Consider the following 22,542-nt stretch of genomic DNA (forward strand, 5'->3'; position numbering starts at 1 on the left):
TTAGTTAACACGTCCTACCAAATAATGCTCAACAAGAATTTGGTATCACCTAAGTTTACACTGAACCTTCCTTATGTCGATTAGTTGAAAAAGCGATTGAGTAGTCATCGCTGTCGGAAAGTTTGGAAACAATCCTTAGATTCATTGCTAAGCAACGTTTCGCTTTCGACACAAAATCTTTGTCAGGCTAAGTGATTCGATTACGAGGTTGGTCGAGATTCAAGGCGGAAGAAAAATTAATAAGATGAGTCACACCAAATCAGTGTTAGGTGGTGAACAAGGGTTGGGTCACCAAGTAATCAAACATAGAAAAGTGAACAGCTTTCACGACTATCACAGTAGTTTGAATCCTCACATCAAGTAAAAGCTTGATGATACAGTCCGCCTCGGGCACATTACACTTTCAGAACTGCATGACACATAAGATTAGTGAAAAATTAAAAACTACTGTCTGCTGGAACCCAACAGGCACTCGCTTTCGACCAAAATCTTTGTCAGGCTAAGTGATTCGATTACGAGGTTGGTCGAGATTCAAGGCGGAAGAAAAATTAATAAGATGAGTCACACCAAATCAGTGTTAGGTGGTGAACAAGGGTTGGGTCACCAAGTAATCAAACATAGAAAAGTGAACAGCTTTCACGACTATCACAGTAGTTTGAATCCTCACATCAAGTAAAAGCTTGATGATACAGTCCGCCTCGGGCACATTACACTTTCAGAACTGCATGACACATAAGATTAGTGAAAAATTAAAAACTACTGTCTGCTGGAACCCAACAGGCACTGGAACCGTTTTAAACTACTCATCAGCACGCCCAAATTCCGTGTACGCCAATATTGTCTCATCGATGTTTGGTCGAGTCAAAGCGCTGTACACAGAGGAGATTGACCGAACAGCAGCTGAAATCGAGATCGCAGACGGACTTCAAGAAAGAAAATGCGCTGTGAGCTTCATTAGGCGGTACTTAAGAAGGATATTGGCTCCGGTATCTAGACCCGGTAAGGAATGGATTGACACAGAAATCATTCCATATAAGGCGGGAACTTTGGATATCATTCCAAGACTGCCATTATTTGAGTAGGGAGAAGTGAGAAACGCTACGCTACCAGTCTTTGGTAGAACTTCGATTATTTTCTCTTAAATTAAATTTTACAGGCTCACAGTCACATTTTGCACTGCAGAATGATTAGGAAACATGCAACATAACGAGGTAATGGGGTCGTTTGTATGGCGTGCACGTAAGCGTAAATGGTTTTTTGAAGTATTCCCGTCAGGTTTTTTTCCTGTAGTGATACGGAACACGTAATCCACCTACCTCAAAACATCCGTTTTAAGAATGTGATGCGTGATATATTCAACTGTTATCAAGCAGTATCTTCCTGGAACATCGAATGATTCTGGAAGTTGTGAATAACGTAAACGTGGTAATTTCTCATCGAAGTTATACGTCCCTTATTTCTCTACGTTCTACGTTATATATCTCGTATATTTCTAATCACTATTGTTGCCAAAAGAAGATAGTATATATTTGAAGGAGCTGAGAACAAGGACGATAACTGCTGGTTGGGTCACTCAACACATTGGGTTGTCCTTGAATTGATATTGTCACTTAAACAACATTGTTATTAGTAGTACGTCAAGGAGGCAATCTTCTGTGGTTTTGCAGATCTGAGTTTACTGTAAGCTTTAGTTTCATCCCAAATGGCGGGTTGTGGCAGTGTCGCAAATTGTCGCGAATTTCGTGCAATTTCGTGCTTACACTTGATAGTGGATGTCTACCCACGAGTCTTTCATATTATTCTATGTGAACATAAACATCTTCTTGGTGGTCTTCCGGGTGGATGGATCAGTAACTGTGGGAGTGGAGCCTAGTCACTTTATGTGAATTATGCAAAACCCTGTAACATATAGTGAATGCTGACACAATCCAACTCCTGTTAAGTGCGACTTATCCGAGCTTTAGTCAAGTCCATTTTTATATATTAAAGAGTCTCCGCAGTAGTGGTGTTTTGACGTCTTTCGTCGAAACGTTGTAGGCAAATCATATCGACAGATCACTCAGGTAGATCTTCCTTGAATTCAACCATGTACCGCCATGTATCCCCATATTCAAATGATGCATTGTTAAACTGCGAGGCTTATTTTTCTTCATGGTAAATAGTGTTTGCCGTTATCATTGATTCTCTTTGTCTCAGCCCTCTGTAATTCTCTCTTATTCATTTATTCATCTAATATATTTCAGGGAAGTTGCAGTGAAGCCACACTTGTCGCCTTGTTTGGAGCCAGAAACCGAAGCATCGCAAAATATCAGAAGGAGCACCCTAAGGCCACGGTCTATGAAGCAGCTTCAAAGCTAGTTGGATATTACTCAGACCAGGTACATTACGAGTAGTTTTCAGAAGGGTTTGCCTCGGTGACTCGTCTTACATGCCATGTTTTCAGCTACCATTACAGGTCTCATCAGGGAGAAACCCTAGGGATCAGCTCCAGATCCAAACGACTCATATGTTTGGTTGAACTTAAACAACAACTGTAATCATTACGCTATTGTCCAGATCATCTGTTTAATTTATTACAATGGAGACGACTAACGAATCTGGAGATATTTGTGTACGGAGGAATACATGTTAGTTGGCAGAAAAACCTCGCTTTACCCGCTCTTCATGTGTTCCACTCCTCAGCACACCCAGAAAGACATGTATATTCCTGCGACAATATTGCGTCAAAAATAACAAAAACATGGTTCATATATATACCGCAGCAATCCAAAGGGATTAGTTTTGTTCGCCCATTTTAGATAAGAAGATGCGGAAGAAATTATGCCAAATGTTATCACTTCATATACATGTCCACAAGATTTTCATTTAAACGACGGATATCAACCAAACATACACAGTAAGATTAGTTCCTAATTTTTCTTACATCTGTACGTATGTTACACCTTTGTAATACGCAACGCGATCCGTAAATTCCATCCATCGAACCAACAAATGTCGGTTATACTCCAAAGGTTACTTGGGATTAGACGTCTGTTGATTGTGTTACCTTAGGCCTAAGTAGGATGTCTTCACAAGACATTTTATACTGATCATTGTCCACTTCGAATTTTCAATTCCACCATTACCACAAAAAAGCGGAAATGATAACTACCGTTTTGAAAAAAAAGAACAAAAATCGTTCAGCTGTGGCACCCTTTTGGTGCCTGACTGCCATTCCACCTGAAGGAAGCACGAGTGCTGTGGTACTGCCAGGTTGCTCAAGCCTAGACAGAGGAAGTCGAGAGGCGGAGGTCGGGTTCGAACCAAGGGCTTTCTGGTCAGTAAATTCGCAACCTTACCACCCAGTCAGAATCCCGCTTGATACTCATGGGCTAAGCGTTCGGGTATCACCGTAATACGATGAAGAATCAGTGTAGCCAGAAGCTCTGTTAAAACAAGAGTAAAACTAACATCTTTGTGGCTAACAAATTCATTACATGTGCCCAGATAGACACAAATAGGCTAGACGTGCACTGAATGAGGAATTCTCCGCCATCCTTGAAGGAAGCCAGTGGGAGGTCGTCCGAGCCAGCGGCACGATGACGTTTGGTTGGGGATGTACACTGAGGCTACTACAGCTACTAATAATAGTAATAGTCGTTCAGCTGTAACACCCTTTAGGTGCCTAACTGTGATGCCTCCGAAAAAAGCCCAAGTGCTGCGATACTGCCAGGTTACCCAAGCCTAATCAAGAGAAATCAAGGGACAGAGGCCGGGTCCGAACCAGGGATCTTCGGGGCAGTAAATTTGCTCTTTAACCACTGAGCCATCTCGCTCATCATTCTGAAAACTCGAAAATGACGCACGCACCCGCCTTGGTATCCAGGTCCAGATCAGTCGTTGTTCCATGTAATGAAGCGGTCCCATCAACACTCAAGATCTCCAAAAAATATCTCGGTTGTACACTCAGATTTTGTCCGGCACGTAGAGTTAAGGAATAGTTTCACCGCCAGAGTTTCACTAGGATTTTCCTTCGTCCCAGTAAAACATGCTAGGTTATTTGTTCCTGGCAGAGACTCCATATTTCTGCCTCACGTTGGAACCGCACCACATTGTGCTTGTGCGGTGATACAACGATGTCAGTGAACATGCATCTGTGGAAGTGCAGTCTACGAAGGACAGAATGTCACAAAACAACAGTTCCTTCCAGGTGTCTATGTCGTGGGTCAAAGTTGACAGCATGACACTGACAACAAAAATAAGAAATTACTTTTTTAACACTCCCAAGAAGCTCCCTATAATTATCAGTGATAATTGAAAAAAATTGGCTAACGACAATCGAACTGCGGAAATTCCCATTAGAATCGCCTAGAAAACAAGTCCTCATCAACAAAATTCACTAATCCTAAAGCTGCTCATTTAGCTATACGATCTCCACATTTGGTTGTCTCAAGGATGTGAGTGCAAAAGTTTAAGCTATCTCATGAACTGGGTCCACATTAGGTGTAAAATCATTTCATTGTTTGAATCCCTAGAACCAGCTAGATGTTCCACAGTCAACATGAGGAAACATTGGAAAATATTTAGTTTCACCTTTCCTCCAGGCGAAAATACTCTAGTCCGGCAAACCTCATAGTAGTTTACACTGAGATGCTTCATTGAGTAATGAGTTATTAGACATGGTATTTTTTGATTTATTGTTTTTTATTTCTGAATTCGTTGTTATGGTTTGTCTTAATTTTAAATTGATAAAAATTAAATCTAGTGCGAGAATAGCTTTTACAGCTCATTCCATCTTATGTATCGGATGTGTGTGCAAGTTCACTGGTGGCCTGTGGATAGGTATATTTACGACGGTGAGGCGAGATGAACCAAGTGGTTAGAGCGCGAATTTACTGACCGGAAGGCCCGTGGTTCGAACGCGACCTCTGTCACTCGACTACCCCTGTCAAGGCTTGTGCGACCTGGTAGTATCCCAGCCCTCGTGACTCCTACGTGTGGCATGTCAGCTAGACACCGAAAGGGTGCTACAGCTGGACAATCTCACACATCATGGTAGGGAACATGCTACGAAGGTTGCTTTCTTATTCTAACTCTAGGCTCACAGTTCTGTGGAACGGGCTGGTTTGATCAGCATGATTCACCTCCGCAAGCTTCGAACTGGGGTTTCACGTGAACTGTGTGCCGCAGATTTGGAGGATGCAATCAAAGAAGACATATCAAGCGGACTACTACCGTTCTTTGTAAGTGGGTCTCGCATACTCTTCTGTTTATTCAAATGATATTCAACGATCAACTTTTCATTGTATTGTGTTGTCTGTGTGTTTCCGAATGCAATAAGCGTGTAACTTTTGAAATGCTGTATAAATTGATCAATCAGAATATCAAATCCTTATGGCACTGTGTCAGTTGCGTCTGATCAAGTGGCAGTTGATTTGTTCGTCAAACTTGGCAGCTGCATGTGCGCACACGTTTGAAAGCTAAGCGCTAAGCTGAGTTAACATATCAGATGTCACCTGAAGATCCTTGTGTCAACTAACTTTAAGATGTTGCCGGATGCTAATGAAACTGTATGTACTGGACAGCGGAATATGCAGTATTGTAGGCTTCTCGGTATCTGACACCTGTCCAACGATCGACTTCAGTTCACTTTCTAACAGAGATGAACGCTGTGGAACCGGTGTACAGTCATAGCGTCTTACCCCATTTATTTGCTTTTGCTTCAAAGTGTACGGTCAGTCCAGAAGGCCTCTTCCTTTTGCGTAAAACATCACCCATGCGCGCAGCTCAAACGCTGCACAGTGGCTGGCTCTGCATGGCCCGAACGCCAACACATAACCAGGTGGCGAATCCCTTTAATGCGAGCCGTGTCCACATTCTCTCGAGTGCAGAAATGTGGCAAGCTAGCTGCAATAAACCCTTTGCGGCGAGGGCTGCTAAAGAATTCGGTTGGGTGACGACCAATGTTGTCCAGATAGCATGACGGCTTCACACCTTGCCCAATGCGCCGACAAGAAATGAGTGCAACGATGGACTCGCTTGTGAGTCAAAATGACCTGTCACAGGCTTGACTGTGGCTCACACATCATGGTAGGGAACATGCTACGAAGGTTGCTTTCTTATTCTAACTCTAGGCTCACAGTTCTGTGGAACGGGCTGGTTTGATCAGCATGATTCACCTCCGCAAGCTTCGAACTGGGGTTTCACGTGAACTGTGTGCCGCAGATTTGGAGGATGCAATCAAAGAAGACATATCAAGCGGACTACTACCGTTCTTTGTAAGTGGGTCTCGCATACTCTTCTGTTTATTCAAATGATATTCAACGATCAACTTTTCATTGTATTGTGTTGTCTGTGTGTTTCCGAATGCAATAAGCGTGTAACTTTTGAAATGCTGTATAAATTGATCAATCAGAATATCAAATCCTTATGGCACTGTGTCAGTTGCGTCTGATCAAGTGGCAGTTGATTTGTTCGTCAAACTTGGCAGCTGCATGTGCGCACACGTTTGAAAGCTAAGCGCTAAGCTGAGTTAACATATCAGATGTCACCTGAAGATCCTTGTGTCAACTAACTTTAAGATGTTGCCGGATGCTAATGAAACTGTATGTACTGGACAGCGGAATATGCAGTATTGTAGGCTTCTCGGTATCTGACACCTGTCCAACGATCGACTTCAGTTCACTTTCTAACAGAGATGAACGCTGTGGAACCGGTGTACAGTCATAGCGTCTTACCCCATTTATTTGCTTTTGCTTCAAAGTGTACGGTCAGTCCAGAAGGCCTCTTCCTTTTGCGTAAAACATCACCCATGCGCGCAGCTCAAACGCTGCACAGTGGCTGGCTCTGCATGGCCCGAACGCCAACACATAACCAGGTGGCGAATCCCTTTAATGCGAGCCGTGTCCACATTCTCTCGAGTGCAGAAATGTGGCAAGCTAGCTGCAATAAACCCTTTGCGGCGAGGGCTGCTAAAGAATTCGGTTGGGTGACGACCAATGTTGTCCAGATAGCATGACGGCTTCACACCTTGCCCAATGCGCCGACAAGAAATGAGTGCAACGATGGACTCGCTTGTGAGTCAAAATGACCTGTCACAGGCTTGACTGTGGCTCACACCCCATACGACACTGGAACTAGTAGCTGTTATTACAGAACCTGCTGCCATCGATATTCTGATTAACTGATGAGAGCAAATACTGATTGTGTGGCTTGTAGATACAATGTAGATAGGACTCCGCGGCTATCCGATAAAATTACTGTTGGTTTGCGGCCCATAAAGTGTAGATACTCCAAAATCATGTGGCGGAATGCCAGTGTACTGGCAGCTTGGACCACGGAAAAAGAGCAAGCAGGGCCGATAATTTTTATGAGTATGAAGTTATTTGAGAATTAGACAAAAATTCTGAACAGAGCTCAGTGAGGATCACTCAGAGGTGTAGGGCATGTAGTAATGAAGGATCTCCGAATTTTGTGTTCGGCGGTTCCAACAGTCGCAACTGAATGATTCGAGGACCGATCGACATTCTTCAATTGGTGGTTTAATTAGGAGAGCGCTTCTATCGTGCTTAGAAACGAGGACGCTTTCCGTATTAATGGAAGGCTTCGCGAGACCTGGCATTGGGTTATAAGTAACTCGCATTGCAAAAGGTCTTTCTGAACCCAATAAAACGCCAATGAAGTTTCATGTTGCTGACTTGAGCTAGTGACATTGGCACAATGACTGCCGGGCCGCTTTTCTTTTCAAATGGCATGAATGACGATTTCAGCATCCAGTTTTTGTTTGTTGCAACCTATTCACACCACTGGAGAAACTTAACTCAATAACCAATGTTGTCTGGTTTCAACAGGATGGTTACTGTACGCCCAGAATGTGCTTTATTATCTCAGCGGGACTTTCAAGGACAGGTGGATCGGTAGGGGAGAGCCGGTTGATCAGCCAATTAAGCCGCCGAGCCTGAGCTCCTTTTAGGGCTTTTCGCTACACTGTGTCTACAAGAACAGGCCAACATATCTTCAGTGGTTATGCTCAAATGTCGTGAACGAGTGCAAAAAAGACAGATCATTTTCGACTCTAGAGGGAATAATGGTCAATTGTTATAATCAGATACAACTGTGTAAGCAAAACGCTGACAGGGATTTCGAATGTATGCTTCACTGGCCTGTAAATTATTTGTACGAGCTTCATTATATCAGTGGATGTTTCATTAATCCAAACCAGTTTTCATGTGCGTTGGTTCGAATAATAGCTACGATGGAATGCGGTGTTCTTAACATCATCCGGAAGGTTGTGTGGTGTAGTAATACCTCAGTTGGATGGCTGGAGGTTCTGGGCCTTGATCTGGCAATGAAACCAAGTGCTACGCTGGCCTCCAAATCTGATCCATCAATGCTACAATTAAAGGATATGTTACTGGATGATTAGCTACAAGCTTTGTACTAATCATACAAAGCACTGGGAAAAGTTAACGGGGTGCTTACGTTCAACGATAGGATACCTGTTTCCTTAGCACGTTTTTGCGAAATTGTTCAGAATGTACCACACAATGGAAAAATACTTTCCAGCTAAACTAGCTCAAAGATCTCCAGTAGCTCGATTTGAAACACGAACGCGCTTACACACTAAAGATACAAAGTCTCTCATGAATGGAAAGCCTACATTTAGAGCATTACAACTTTGAGATTAATACGGTGCCCTTAATCAGCTAAAAAGTTTCTTAAATTAATCTAATCAAGAAACCATCAATTAATAGTCTTCAGACAGTAGTTGCATCAACCTGTGGAGTATCTTCATGAACATGATTGGAATTGTGGAATAGGGGTGCTGCGTTAGTTTCCAGTTGCCAATGGCTAATTCACAAATCGCTAGTACTGAAAGAGATCACTGCTGCATCTGTGCCGCCTAGTTCTTCATCACAACCAGAGTGGTTCGTCTTGGCAGCTCCTGTCACTGAGGGTGTTTCGGGGGGAAGTCTGTAAATAATTTGACGGATAAAACTAATACATATTTTTAATGCAGTGCTGTTAGGTCGTCTTGCTTAGGCCAGCTGATCGATATCAATTATCCTTCACAATTTTACGCAGTGACTTTATTCCCCCGGAATTTCATCAGCTTCACATGCTCATGGACGGTAACACATGCGGTTCGCCAAGGTATCCATATTGGGTACGAGTCAACAGTTGGAATTTCATGGAGGACTCTTAAATCGCAAGCTCCCAGTGTGACATTCAGGGCGCTCAGTCCGTCAGGCATTTCACCCCATAGAGTGAATCAAGCCATTCCCAACTCCAAATTTCTGTTCAGGTTAACTATGTCCAGAATAGGCAAGTTGAATGTGTCCATCAAAAACTACACAATTGTGGAACGTTCAAAAAAAATTCGGAGCTTTTCGGATGATGTTTTTTTAAGTGTGCAAAACATAAAAATCTTCTGTTCTGAATTCGGTTATTGTGCGTTGTCTCTTCTGTTCCCATATTGTGTACATAGCAAAGCCAAACACCTTGATCTTTCAGCCAACTATTTTGCCATCAATGAACGTCGATTTCTTCCATCAGATGTGTCATTTAGTCAGCTAGAAGTCCTGTTTATTCTCTTGGAGAATCTCGTTGAACAAGCCAAAACTCGAATTAAAATTTTGTTTTCCCACGGTAGACTTATTTGTTGAATCTCTACATATTTTTCGTAATACACAGTTTGTAGTCATGCTTTGATCTAGGCGAAATCCGACTGGGAGTTAGCAGCAACGAAATTGATGAAGCCACGTACACTGCAATGTACCTGGTGGTTATTTCAACTTTTATGTCGACAAAAACGGTTTTCTCATCTGTCGACGGTAACGAGGATGGGAGTATTACTTCTCGGAAGATTCAAATGCACCAATTTAGTGTGCATAAATAGAACACTGCTCATCAACGATCAATCAATAGGGTGGGCACGTCAGCCATGAATACGACGAATCGTGGTCTCCAATTGCTCTTATCGCTCGGATCATACAGCATGGCTATATGCATTATATCTATGCATATTCGATTCTTACTCTAAAATCATTAAGTATAATTTCTTCGGGTACTCTCTTGGAAATTGGACGTGCTAAGTGGAATTGGGCAGCAAAGCAAAATTTTCCACTCTACACTCAAGAGAAAGAGCCAAAAACTAGGGTGTGACATTCTAGTCACAATTTGGTCCCTGGAAAATACTGGAGGATTCCAAATTCATCTGGGATGGACGGAAGGGAAACTGGTATAGCCTATAGTCACTCAGGATGACAGTCCCGTTACACTTAAGCAGCTCGCTCGTGAGTCCTCTGTTGCGTGGGTGATGTCCGGCTAATAGGAATCATGTCGTTAACACTCAGAGAAAAGCTCGCTCAATTGACACATGGTCTAACCATAGCATTGACGCACCTTATTTCATTGCGGAACCAAACTCCGCGTATTTCCCCCCACAACTTGTAAGGCCACACAAGTGAATGGAATTCAACAACAGTGTCTCTTGAAACGATTGTTCTAGATGCATTTTTCCAGGCCTCGCGTTTAAAGGGGACATCGACTTATGTGATACATGGTATCTTGGTGCTTTTCAGAATACTGATTGCATGAATCCATGGAATCAGAACAACTGGCCATCTTTTTCATAGGATCAGTTGGATGATTCAGGAGCTTCCATGATGTAGTCTTGTAATCTTGTAGTGCTTTAGGTGTTTTAACAAAAATAGTCCACGACATTTCCTGTCGGCCATGCAAAAGCCTTTCTCTCTAATCCACCAATCTCCTGAAAACTTCCTCAAGAGCCATTTACATTTCGGGCTTGAAAACAAAAGGTATTACCTGGGTTTATCTTTACCAGCCATGGAGCTGGCTGGCACTGTACCAAGTTCTTCTGTAAAAGAATCACAAGGGGTAGCATTCAAACACTAGTGGAAGTATTTGTCGGTCACGGGAAAAATGTCCCCCAGTTCCGATACAGGAATGTCTGCTAAAACAGCGTTTTCTTGGAAGCAGAAAGACGCGTAACGAGATTGTTTCAGTGCGATACAAATCCCTATTATGAAAACTTCACTATTCCAATGTAAACTGATAGGGGATAATGGGAGGGAAGTTGCATTATATGGTCAGAAAAACCAGTGTTAAATATCTGTCAAGTTTGTAACTTTTTCCATTGCCATAGTTGTAATGGATGCAGATTAAAAAGCATGCGACTGAATTTTTCCACAGTATATTACAATGCCTATCTGTGGGTGCTAAAAATCTGGGAAATTTCCTGTGGTCTCTCTCCGAAGTTTTGAACCCCCTCGTCAGAAACCTTACGTGGAAAACTTCGCCTGTGGGAATGTTCAATGTATCGTCTACCCGGTCAGTGTTACACTAGTTCACCGTAGAGTCCGGAACGTGTCTTTCTGTTACTAGTCTCATCTAGTTGGCAGCTGCATTCAACTAATGCACAGCCTCATTGCGCTATCCGAACATCCACTACTGTGCAGCGTCACTGTTGACGAGGAGAAGCACTCGCTGGTTATGCGCTGCTCGGGCAAGAGCTTCTACTGTTACTGACTCTGGCTATTTGTTATAATAATGGGAAAATTTTCTGACATCACAATTCCTGTGGGTATTTAGTGACTTCACAAAGTTTATTCCGCGTTAAAATGATGGCTAACAACTGTGGGATTATTCTTTGTGGTGCGCTAACTTCCTCACCTGCGTGTCGTTCCATATCGATATTCGATATTCGACTGAATCCTCGAACTTGGTCCTCCTATTGCCTATCCGATCCGATCATAAGATTTTGGTGTTGCTTGTCTATGTTTCACCAGCCAACCCTTTTAAATAAGCATGATGTTGCGACCAGCTACCTCAGACACGCTGGAGTCTTGACCACATTAAACTCTTTCTCAAGGCTACATATGCGCGTGTTTGCTCAGTTAGTTTCCAAAGTTCGTCTTATTTGCCTCCAAAGATAGACGACAACAAAACACACCAAAATCAAGACGGATTTGACCCACCTGACTGACTTTTGTGCGCATTCGATTCACATTCATGGACAGCATTCAATGCTTAGACAATCTAATTAATTTGTTGCGAAATAAAGACCGAAAGTACACATTGCGGTCGTCACAAGGGATAATTTCGGAGCTGGTCGTTTGAAAGTTCGATTTTTATTCACTATTTTGCATTGAGTTATCTGAAAAGGGAGAATCCAATATGCAAGATGCATGGTGCGTATGGTGAGACCTAACAAAAGCATTTAGGCGCAGATGGCTTGGAGGAGTAGTGATCACCCATTTCGTTTAGTCAGAATCAAGCAGAGCAGTAAGGTTTTCTCAACTTGTTTTTCTAAGAAGAAAATTCTTTCCGACAATGTCCGGTGTGCATGAAAATCTGTTATATATTCAGAAGGAAAAAACATAATCTGGGAATGGTGAGACCTAACAAAAGCATTTAGGCGCAGATGGCTTGGAGGAGTAGTGATCACCCATTTCGTTTAGTCAGAATCAAGCAGAGCAGTAAGGTTTTCTCAACTTGTTTTTCTAAGAAGAAAATTCTTTCCGACAATGTCCGGTGTGCATGAAAATCTGTTATATCTTAAGCAGGAAAAAACATAATCTGGGTGATTCTAAGAGTCTTTAAAATAAAGATTAAACATGTCGATTTATGTCTCGTCCTTTAGTATTAGTGTTTTTCTATTATAGAATTTTGTGCCGCACTGAACGTCATGTCTTATGATCAAATAGAATCTGGTGTCCGAGATTTCACAGTTGGGGTTGCAATTCTTCGTGGTGATCTGTTTTCCGGCTTCCTGAAAATACGCACCCAACTGAAAGCATTTAGGCTGGAATTGTGAGAGATTTCCTCCTTATTTCAAGAATGAATATTCTTCTATCCAACTACCCAAAGGCAGCATCCACAGGACTGGGGCGGCTTAGCATTTCTACGTGGTATGTTCACTGTCCAAAAGAAGGCTTCTTAAGGTGGGTACTTACCCTATCAGGTTAACCAAAGTTGCACTTAAAAATAGCCCCAGCGGACTAAGTTCTAGTATGATTGTGAATATCGATATACATCATTACACCAGTCGATTGGGAAAATCAACTTTGGGTGTTTTATCATTTTTTATTGTTTCTCATAATGCTTTTTCCATTTCCAAAATTGCCCTGTGCATCATTCAACATGAAGTTGTCGCTGTTCAGTCTGGTTATGATACTTACTTCAAACTTCGGCTACCTACATTTGAAAGACAATTTAAATAGCTACATTTTCTATGGGTGCTCTTCGATTTCTTTACTTTTCAGTGCGTAGCAACTCTTGGAACAACGGGTTGCTGTGCATTTGATAACTTGAAAGAAATTGGCCCGGTTTGTGAGCAGTATGACATATGGCTCCATGTGGATGCGGCGTACGCAGGATCAGCGTTTATCTGTCCCGAATTTCGTCCACTGTTGGACGGTATCGAGGTGAGGCTGTTAATAAAAAACTGGCTTTCATTTGTGGTGTAAGCATACAAGAAAAACGAGACGCAGTCTGTCCCAAATCGCAGTATGGCTTAGCCTGTGGGGTCAGCAATATTATGTAATAGTTCAAACAGGTTCCCTTTGAGATCTAATTTTCCATTGGTCCACGAGACCTAGATAAGATAGTCCTTCTGGAGGACGTTTCTATTGAAGGGGCTACACTGGGTCCCTGGTAGTTTGCGATCGCCTTAAAGTAGCCTGCTATATTAATTACTCTTTCCATTGAGGCAGTTTATTACCCTCTTCGAATATTAATTATAATAATTGTACTGCCTTCCATCTAAGATATAGCTACCCCACGTTTGTGGCTGTATCCGCTCGTTTTGATGAAAATCACAGTTTGTAGCGTTGATCCTAGACTAAGTGCAATGCTCATCAGTGCATATTCACCCAGCAAATGAACTGGCACTGCCTCAAATTGTTCCCGACTTTAAAACGAAAAAATATTAGACGACAATCAATTATGAACTGCGAAGCATGTCTTATGACATACTATAATATACACAATCGCACAGACCCCCATGTTTCCGATATGTAAAACTAACTTGAACCAATTATTAGGTCGCATTGATGTATCCTCGACTCAACTGACATGGTTTAACTAATCGTGAGGTCTTTTTAAATCGCTTCTAGGCAGACCATGGTTTCCACATAATTTGTTTTGTTGTTATCTAATTCTGATCGAGAAATTACCAATGATAAAAGGATCAGTGTTTTCCGTTTCCTGTTGGGGGATTGATGTAGAAAGTTTCTGGAAGTACGATGAACTGGACACTCTACAGGGCACTTTGAAGTCGAACAGAACGTACCAGAGTGCCTTGTTTATTCAGGATCAATTAGTATCTCGTAGGTCAAAGACCAACTCTGTGAACAGTGTGAACACAATGGAACCCTCATCAAAGATCGCTAAGCTTCTAACAGAAGGTCAAAAGTCGTCAAGCGTTCCAGTTCAAACACACTCTGAACAATCCATTGATTCACAAGTGAAACGTTTCACAGTAAGCCCACGAACGCGTATAAGATCCATGTTTTTGAAGATTCCGATAAACCTCCAGATTAACACTGACGCTTATATGAACCCTGACAGAAATCATTGAAGTAGCTAATCCATGCACTGGATGAATAATCTGGCGTTATCAAAATTACCTGGCAAATTTAACCTTTCTCGAACTGTTGTCCTAAAAACAGTGTTAGAAACCTGCAATACTGTAAATTAGCGACCGCTCTGGGACCTCCGCAATAAATAGGGTTTTTAAGGTTGTATATCTCCTTTCAAGGGTTTCAGCTCATACCACAAACACAAGGCCAAAGTACTAATGGCCTGTTCTGGTGCACAGAATGTCCTGAGTATGTTTAGTTTTATAAGATACTCCCATACTTCCTTGTAGTAGCTACAAGCCTGAGGGCATTAGTCGCCCCAGCGGTTTCGCCAGTGACATCCGTTGTACTAGAACGGATCAGCAACTCGTCCAATATGGTTCCAACTATAAACTGGCGCGCTCCTGAAGATGACCAGCGAGAGATGATTTGATGCACAGAAAGGTATTTAGCTGCCTAATTTCAAGACCAGTTTCTGCAATGTAGGATCACACGACACCAGTTTCCTCTATACCAGTGGTGTTCATTGGGGATAGCGTTGTTCCTATGAGGATATCTTCCAGTGCAAAAGCAGAACCTTAGCCCAATTGGGTGTTTTGGAGGCACATATCCATGCGCCCTCGCGAATAATGAAGCGTATGATGAGGATGACTTAGTGCACTTTGGTGACCAGCTTACTCTTTACTGTCACTAGATGTTACGTCCATTTTGACGTAACTGTCAGGTCTACACATCGTCCTAAATCTACTCTATACTGTACATACCTAAACGAAGACCATACCAGCTTACTAACCAAACGTGATGATGATTGTGAAACTACTGTTTCAGTTGTGTCACTCATTTCCGGGCTATAATCACTGAATTGCCAGCGGATATGTTCAAATACTGACTAGAAGTTTACGGGTTCGAAACTCCTTGAGTTCCGTGAGATGCACACTGCAGACGATTTCCAACAAGGATGAACAGCTGTGAAGTGCTTGGTTTTTTTTAACATAGACTGGCCACGCTGGCAGGATGGAATCTCAGCTGAAAATTCCCCGATCTCACCACATCATCATCAGTTTGGTATTTCTACCAGAACATCCATTATTTAATTTTCTCTCCCAGGGTGAAAAAGGTGAAAAATTACCATGTAACAAGGCATTCCGTGTGAAAGCACTAATAAACGACAAACAACAATCTTAGTTCGTTTGCAGTCAATGACTGATTAGACATATTTTCACATTTTCAGCATGCGATGTCTTTCGTATTTAATCCGCACAAGTGGTTGCTGACAAACTTCGACTGTACATGCATATGGTAAGTTTGTACTAACTCCGATTGTCATGTATGTCGTAATACAGCTAGATTAAGGTTCTTGCAAGTAACCCCAGTCTGTTCAGCACGAATGTGGTCGGGCGATTTGAGGTCCGTGCGTTTCATGTTGGATGGTTTTATACTCGGGGAAGAATTTGACATAAGCTTTATTCCTCAAATCTCCGGTTTAATCGGGCAATTTTTATCACGGGCGAAATACTCAGAATCACATAAAAAAGAGAAATCTTGCCGGCTGGCTTTTGCGCTAAAGCAGTATACACTCTGTGTTATTCTGACTAACTAGGTTCACGCGTGATGTGCCAGTTGTGCTGCAGTTGACTGATTAACCGAATTCCGGTCAGAACCCTTGTATGCCCTCCGAAATACCGTGACGTTTCGCAGTTCACCAGGGATTCTTCGTGGTTCTCAACTGATTAATATCGTATGGTAAGCCCCATCAAGAGTGTACACTTTGGGGTGGTTAGTTGAGGCCGACCCTAATAAGAGCCGCCGTGAAGAGGTTTTTAGCCGGACTGTCATGAAATTCACTGCTCGCGTTTTTAAAACTTATAGCCTTTCTGCTGAGCAAGCTATCTGGAATTAATTGCCTTCTCAATGGTCCACATATTAGGATCTCAAACCAACTGATGCGGTAAGCCGCATTAAGGAACTGACTGTATTCGGGAGGAACAAATGGCCCAATATCTGCTACTGTCTTCTACATACACAGCCATAATGGAGAAGAGCTGGTTGCCTTGTAAGAATTTAGATGGACATGAAGTCTAAATTTGTTAAACTAACAGGAACTGGATGTGAGCGAAAGGGAAAAGATGTAAAATTTCTTCCTTTGTGGTGACATTTTCTTGTGTGAGGATGAGTTGAATTCAATGATAGTCCGGACAGCTGCAGTCCACGGCAGCGTCGACAATTCAGTGGCACGATATCCTAAGAATGTTGCCCCAGAGTTTATAGTACGGGTTTAATTTTATCCAACAAAGTTTCACTTTTAACCCAGCACAAAAGAGACTATTGGTTAAATAGCATTGAATGTGGATAGTCGATTTCAGCTCATCATTTCATATCACCATGAGTTGAAACGGATTAAAGAAGCCAAAAGTTTTCCAACTGTCGTTACTTACTCATCACGAACCATTATTGTGCGTGCAATTGGTTTTCTCGGACCCTGACTATCGACGAGCAGTTTAATAATGTTGGTTTGTTTCCCGCCTCCATCAAGTTCCATACATTTTGCGACTGAAAACAATACGCTAAAAAGTTTTTACGCAAGGGATACGAGTAAATTGGAACCTTTACCACACTTCAAAGTGCTGTTCTTACGGGAACCACCTTACCTATTTTCTCTCTTCTGCAGGTATAAAAACGTGGACTGGATCATTAAATCCTTCTGTGTGGACCCTAGTTACCTCAAGCATACACACCAAGGCTGCGCACCTGATTTTAGAGTAGGTATGTTAGGTTCCTAACCACAGTTTCGTTTCAAGCACTTACACATTCCTTTGGGAAGGAAATTCCGCTCGCTCAAATTGTGGTTTGTAATGCGCCGATATGGTGTTTATGGTCTTCAAAAACACATTCGAAATGCAAGTCCTCATATTTTTTAAACTGTCTGCATCATCTAGCATGTCCATTTGGCTCGACATTTTGAGCAGCTTTTGCTGTCCGATCAGCGATTCGAGATCGTCTACAAAGTAACTTTGGGCCTGGTCTGCTTCAGAGTCAAGGTGAGTTTGGACTCGTTTTCACAAAGGCTTAAACTCGAAAAGGGTCCGTTCAATATGGTGTAGTACGTCAAGGGCAAAAACCATGTATTTATCGCCACTCTTCTATACACCGAAGAGATGTTAGCCTTGAACGTCTGAAATTTCACTGCTCATCATCATCAAAGACAGACGGCCTTAAATTGAAGAAAAAGACAAAGAGTGGGTTAAAAAGGAACTTGCTGCTGAGCTATCGCAAATCCTTTGAAGTGCTTACAACTGTGTGCGCTCAACCAGACAGTCTGTAAAGGAAATGACAGCGCAAGAGCCTTACACTCTCTTCAACTAAATGCAAGTGGGCTATGATGATCTTACTCTGGAAGGTGTACAGCACCAACAACACCTTAACTCTTCGTAAACTCTTCCAGTCAACCGTTGTCCATATCTAAAGGAGGCACAGAGAACAGCAGTCGTCTCGGTAGGACCTGTTTCGGCAGGCGTCACACATGGCTGAACCACCGCAGTTGATGGTGCTGCAGGCATTCCGTGAATGAAGCACCTGCTATAGAACCAAATAATGGTTTTCCCAGTTGCACAGTTCGAAGTCGCTGACCGCATCCGAGTGCCAGCAATTCTTATAAGACATTGTTTGTAAAAAAAACTTGAGATGCCGCACATCTGTCTCGCCATCGCACAACGATGCAACCCATGATGCAGCCTGGTACGCGCCATTCAGTGGTAAACGCCACAAGTGACGCGGCCTAGTAAAAACAATTCGACCCTTAAGGATTTGCACTCTGATTTCATCAGACATACTTTTGCCGGAACAAACACAACTACAGAGGTGTATAAAATTCCCCCGCAACCTCAAGTGCTCCTCCTTGAATTACAAGGGACATGCTCACAGACGACAAGTTCTGAAGTATGCTTCTGCACTTTGAACACAAAACGCGCATTCAAATTTCACATGGAGCATTTGAGATAAGTAAGAGAAAAAGGTATCTAAATCAGTGAGAGAAGTAAATGTTTGGAAAGTGATTACCAGTACGTAGTTCTCCAAGGGTAACATTACTTTACTAGGCGGAATGACTAACTTAGATGTGATACATTCTATCCCATCCCATGCGTGTTTCCTGTAGAACTAAACTATTCAACACCAGTGATCCAAGGCAAGTGATCGAGAGGGACTGGTACCCTTTTATTCATAACACACTCTGGGATACTGCAATTAAGTATACTGACTACGCGCACGGCAAATATATAATCAAACAGTTTTTGTTAAATATGCACGCCCAAACAAATCCTTTGGCTACTAATTTGTAGGGTTTGCTAACCCACAGGATCATGGACCGAACTGTGGTGGAGTTCAAAGGCTTCCAGCAATTTCCTTGCTCCTCGTGATTCAGTTTTTACTCGAAGTGTCATATGATGTGTGAAATCAGACCTGAACTTTTCGGGGCTATACAATTTAGACCGGATCAGCAATTCCGCAGACGACTGATAGCTCGTTTGTCCCCATAAGTGGTTGGACTGTCGCTGAGCTTTGAGATTGGTTTTCGAACATTTTGTCACCACTCTAGCAGGCATCATTAATAGTTTGACCTGGAGCAACTCAGCACGTTAGGTCAAGTATGGCCTCGTGTTCAAATATTAAGCGTCCCGCGGTAGGATCCAGTAAGTGGAGCAGTATTGGAAGAGAATCTGTCCAACTGAAGGAGGCCGCGACAAAATCCTTCTTAGTATTTTTGGGCATTAAAAGGCCTTTTCTTAGTCAGAAGTTTCCCAACATAATGTTATTAGTCTGCATAGCAAACCTAGTTTGCTTAACTTATTGGAGAATTCAATCTTAAGAATACAACAAGATGGCAAAATGTGCAGTGTTAACGTTTTGATTTTGCCTTATTGTTCACATGGTAGAAAACGCATGGCTCGGAATCAAGCTAGTAACTAGGCTAATTTGTCAACCACTAAAGTAAGCTAGCAGCATAGGTCGGTGGGTTAGATGCACATGCGTTTGCCTGCAATTTACCATTCAGGTTGGACTCATTCATACTTGGTCGCTATCCTTCCAAAAGACTTCCAAACCTAGCAGAATTCTAATAGACCTTATAACAGCAAGCAACGCGCGCAACCACCGACATAATATACAATCTCAGGACGGTTGCATCGAGTCGAGTGACCATATTCCTAACTGACCGATATCCGTGTATTTATATTGCAAGGTCAGCCTTTTGCCACAGGGTGACTTCAGTTTTCTGTCTCGATTTACTTGGCTTTCATAGTTGCTTGGAATGTATTCTTTATCCTCATCCCAATACGGTGCCAAAGTGATCAAATGAAGCATCCAAACTGAATGTGAATTATACACGAACAGCCAGTTCAAATGATATATCACGTGAACAATGTGGCTAGCGATAGTGACGTAATCATCTTTAAAACACGGATTATTAGGTTAATGGAGATTGGTGTAAAATAGAATCAGAGTTCGCAAGTAAGGCATCAGTTTTGTGATGGTTGTGCCCTCCATTTCTCCAAACGCTTCTTCAGATGTCTCAGGGGTTGTTCGTTGTATCTTGTTCAGCATGTTCATCCCTTTACTGCCTCATGAATGTTATTTAATTAACGAAAAATTGGGTAATGTAGGTTAGAAAAGGAAAACTTACAGAAAAGGAGTTTTGCAAGCCTCTCAGAAAGCTACGCTCAGATGTATTAATTCACAAGGTCTCATTTTTGAGTGACTGTGGCCCAAAGACAAAAACGTTAGTTGCTGTTCCGTGCTTGGGAATTGCCCAATACTTTTTTGTCTAGTGTAACAGAGAAAATTTCAGTTTGGGTGAATATACACAGAGATTTTAGATGTCAAAAAGATTTTTTTCTCACCAGAGGTAAAAACCTGTAATACTGATACTGACTCTCACAGAATAACAATGAACTTACGCAGAAGCTGTACGAGGAAATTAAAGCAGATGGACGAATCCACCTGGTTTCATCGGAATTTCATCATCCCGAAGAAATCTATTTTATTCGTTTCGTAATTTGCTATCCTGGAGCTGAAGAAGTCCACAACAACTATGCATTTGAAGTGATTGAGAAACTGACAGATCGCCTGTTGCCAAGACAAGAGGGCACCAATCAAGGTCACCCCAAAATAGAACAAGCGCAAGAAACCATGATACCAAGCTAAGTGATCACGAAAGTACCAATTTGTCGAAATCAACAATCACCGAGATGAGGGATTTTCGTCTTCTGTGTGTTAGCGCTTTTTGTGACCATATGAGTCCTCTTGCTATCGGAATGTGCGACAAATTTACAGCTAAATATTTACTGTGCTATCATTTGCTATCGTGACACATGGCATGCTTACCTGACCTTGCTTTTATTTGGCTCTCCATATGGTGGCTGCCTCCAAGAAACAGCCGTTTCATGTGCTAGATGTGCTATCGTTTTTCTGTTCTGATATAATGGGGCTAGCAACAATTCCCGCTTAATTTGTTATGATTAAATTATGCATGGTAACGAAGCATACCTCTGACATTTGAGTACGGATATTAATTAGGTGACTAAGTTGCGTCAAGTCGTTGGTTTCGCTCTTGACCGAGTATACAGAGTCTTTACACAGTCTTGGTTAAATACTACTATTAAGAAAAGTAAATAGTAAGATGCTTTGCTTAGTATACGAGTCGGAGTAGTGCATGAAAAGCAGTTGGACTAGTGATTGCGTGTCTGCTGCAATGGCGAACAATTTGTGGTAAGATCGATGTACAAAACTGCTTTATAGAACTTGGATTGCGTTCTAATCCCAAAGGATTGGGGGGAGGCAAAAGCAGACTTGATCGAGGTTATCCACGGTTGATAATGGCATGCACTGCATATACTATATGAGTGACGCATATATAAAACTGCTGCTTTGTTCATATGGTCGGGCCCGGGTTGTTGTGGTGGACCCGCGACCACACTGACTAGGACATGTGTTTCTTTGGCAACCGGAAGGACAAACAGTAGCTAGCCTTTCTGTTATAGGAAATCATAGCAGGAGGCGGTTTGAAGCTAAAGTCCTACTTTTCGCTGAGAGGAAAATTTGAGAACAATAAGATATTTCCTGCAAGCAACCAGAATTTCCACGACAGAGATGATGCCTTCCTGATTAGAGGTTGGAAACAAAACCACACAAACAGATCCTCGAAAAGCTGAACTTAATGACCATCGAAATATCCCTTAAAACCGAGAGCTCGGTGTGACTTAGAAGTTACCTGCTCTTCAGAGCGACGTTAGAAGTGAGAAATACATGTCTCCGGTATTTACAGCATTTAACAGCTTAATTGGTCGAATCTTTAGTTAACTGGCTTCCAAAAAGTCCCGCCAGCACGATTTTATCACTTGTTGTCTTGCTGGTCAGAGCAGGATGTTGGAAGCTCAAAGTGGATTGCTCAAAACGAATGCAGATTAGCAGTCCAACAAATCAACGTAAAGGCGTCTGGTTTGTGGATAAAAAATACTCGACAAATTAGGCCTGATAAATCACCGCTTGAAAGTTGTAATTTGTTGCGTGAACAACCACTACTTATCGGATTCGTTAACTTCAATGTGGCCTTTGATTCAGTAAACTGAGGAATATTGTGAATAAATAGAAAACAACCTGTTTGTTCTTGTCATCACCGTGGGCATTACCATTTGCAACTTGAGTAGTACAGAGTATCTGACAGCTGCCAAGTAACGCTGAATCCACAACTTAAGTGAAGTACGGCCACAGTAGATGAGCTGTAAGGAATCCCAGGAAGTTTTAACGGAACCATCGTATTCTCGGACGCAGAGTTGACTACTGTTTACAAATTTCTTTTATTGTGTGCTGAGTCCAAAGTATTGATATACATGAACATTCTGTGAGGTCTTACCCAGTTCAATTCTTGCAATACGGTCTATATATGTGCCACACCAGATTTCAAGTA

At 42.1% G+C, this 22,542-nt stretch overlaps 1 protein-coding gene across 1 annotated transcript; it reads left to right on the forward strand.

Annotated features, from left to right (window-relative positions):
• Positions 1 to 683: 683 nt before the first annotated feature.
• T265_12524 (hypothetical protein) lies at positions 684 to 20,780 on the forward strand (the record flags this gene model as incomplete). The annotated part of the gene is given in 13 exon segments (XM_009164160.1): positions 684 to 986; positions 2,244 to 2,378; positions 3,168 to 3,383; positions 4,886 to 5,034; positions 5,087 to 5,222; positions 6,114 to 6,257; positions 13,150 to 13,264; positions 13,273 to 13,427; positions 15,814 to 15,881; positions 17,251 to 17,345; positions 17,369 to 17,427; positions 17,519 to 17,620; positions 20,517 to 20,780. Coding segments are annotated over 13 exon segments (1,941 nt in total).
• Positions 20,781 to 22,542: the final 1,762 nt, after the last annotated feature.

This window comes from Opisthorchis viverrini (genome assembly GCF_000715545.1).
Source record: "Opisthorchis viverrini unplaced genomic scaffold opera_v5_3, whole genome shotgun sequence".
Lineage (NCBI taxonomy): Eukaryota > Metazoa > Platyhelminthes > Trematoda > Opisthorchiida > Opisthorchiidae > Opisthorchis > Opisthorchis viverrini.